General features: G+C 46.3%; 1 protein-coding gene across 1 annotated transcript in view; it reads right to left on the minus strand.

Moving 5' to 3' along the window:
- Window positions 1–208: 208 nt before the first annotated feature.
- LOC112138917 (guanine nucleotide exchange factor VAV3) overlaps window positions 209–1,197 on the minus strand; it is a gene marked incomplete at both ends in the record, with an annotated part of 2,409 nt that continues 1,420 nt past the window's right edge. The window contains 2 exon segments of the mRNA XM_024261580.1: window positions 209–341; window positions 435–520. Of these exon segments, the coding sequence (XP_024117348.1) occupies window positions 209–341; window positions 435–520 (219 nt within the window).

Consider the following 1,197-nt stretch of genomic DNA (forward strand, 5'->3'; position numbering starts at 1 on the left):
AGGAGGGACACAGGAGAGACACAGGAGAGACACAGGAGGGACATAGGTGAGACACAAGAGAGACACAGGAGGGACACCGCTTCATGGTTCAGGTCTACAGCCCGCCTGAAGAGACAGCAGGTAAAGACAACCATGATAACATACGACCCCCCCCGCGCAGACGCGTCTGCAGCTGCGCAGACGCGTCTGCAGCCGTGGTCAAACGGACCTTTTTACCCTCCCTGTCAGGCGTGGGGTTGTTAGTGACTTTGAAGACGTTTAGGTCCAGGATCTCCTTCATCTCATAGTTGTCTCCTCTTCGCTTGCAGACAATGGCTGCCACGTCAAACAGGAAGATATGTCTGTAAACCACGAGGACGTGTGGAGAAGAACGCTTCAGTCATCAGGAAGTTCATAGAGTTCCATCAGTCCAGAGTAAATGCACCTCCAATCACCTGTCCTGCTTCTTCTTGTCCACTGAAGAAACCAGACGAACTTCTCCATCTCCTTTGGGTCGACCGAAGCTCACCAGCGGCTGATTCTGGAGGAAGATCAGAGAAGATGATTAGAGGTAGAAACTGTTTCTAATGATTCTCTTGGACTAGTTTGTTTGAGTCCTGAAGAAGACGAGGTTTCAGCTCTTGCATTAGAGGACAGGAGTTCTGTTCACGTCTTTGTGTTCATCCTAAACATCAGAGTTTGAATGAAACTGAAGCTCAAACTGATCCCAGTAAACAGAGACATCAGATCTCTGATTGATTTTAGTGGTGAACTACAGAACCTGAATCACTTCAACAAAGTGGATCCAAAAGAATTTACTACAGATCTAGTCTCTCTAAAAAAAAAAAAAAAAGAAGAAGAAGCGCTATACAAGTATACGCCATTTTACTCCTATGTATGAAAGGTTTTCTGTCTAACTCTCAGATACACAGAAACTTCAAATAAGAACGATCTTTTTAGACTCTGACAGACTGGAGACTGTCCAGGAGAAAACCCTGCCTTCACCCAAGAGGAGATGGGGTAGGCTCCAGCAACACAATGACTCCAAAAAGGATTTGGTGGGATTAGAGATGGACGGATGGATGATGGATGGATGATGGATGGATGATGGATGGATGGATGGATGATGGATGGATGGATGGATGGATGGATGGATGGATGATGGATGGATGATGGATGGATAGATGGATGGATGGATGATGGATGGATGGATGGACA

Source organism: Oryzias melastigma, unplaced genomic scaffold, assembly GCF_002922805.2.
Source record: "Oryzias melastigma strain HK-1 unplaced genomic scaffold, ASM292280v2 sc01373, whole genome shotgun sequence".
Taxonomy (NCBI): Eukaryota; Metazoa; Chordata; class Actinopteri; order Beloniformes; family Adrianichthyidae; genus Oryzias; species Oryzias melastigma.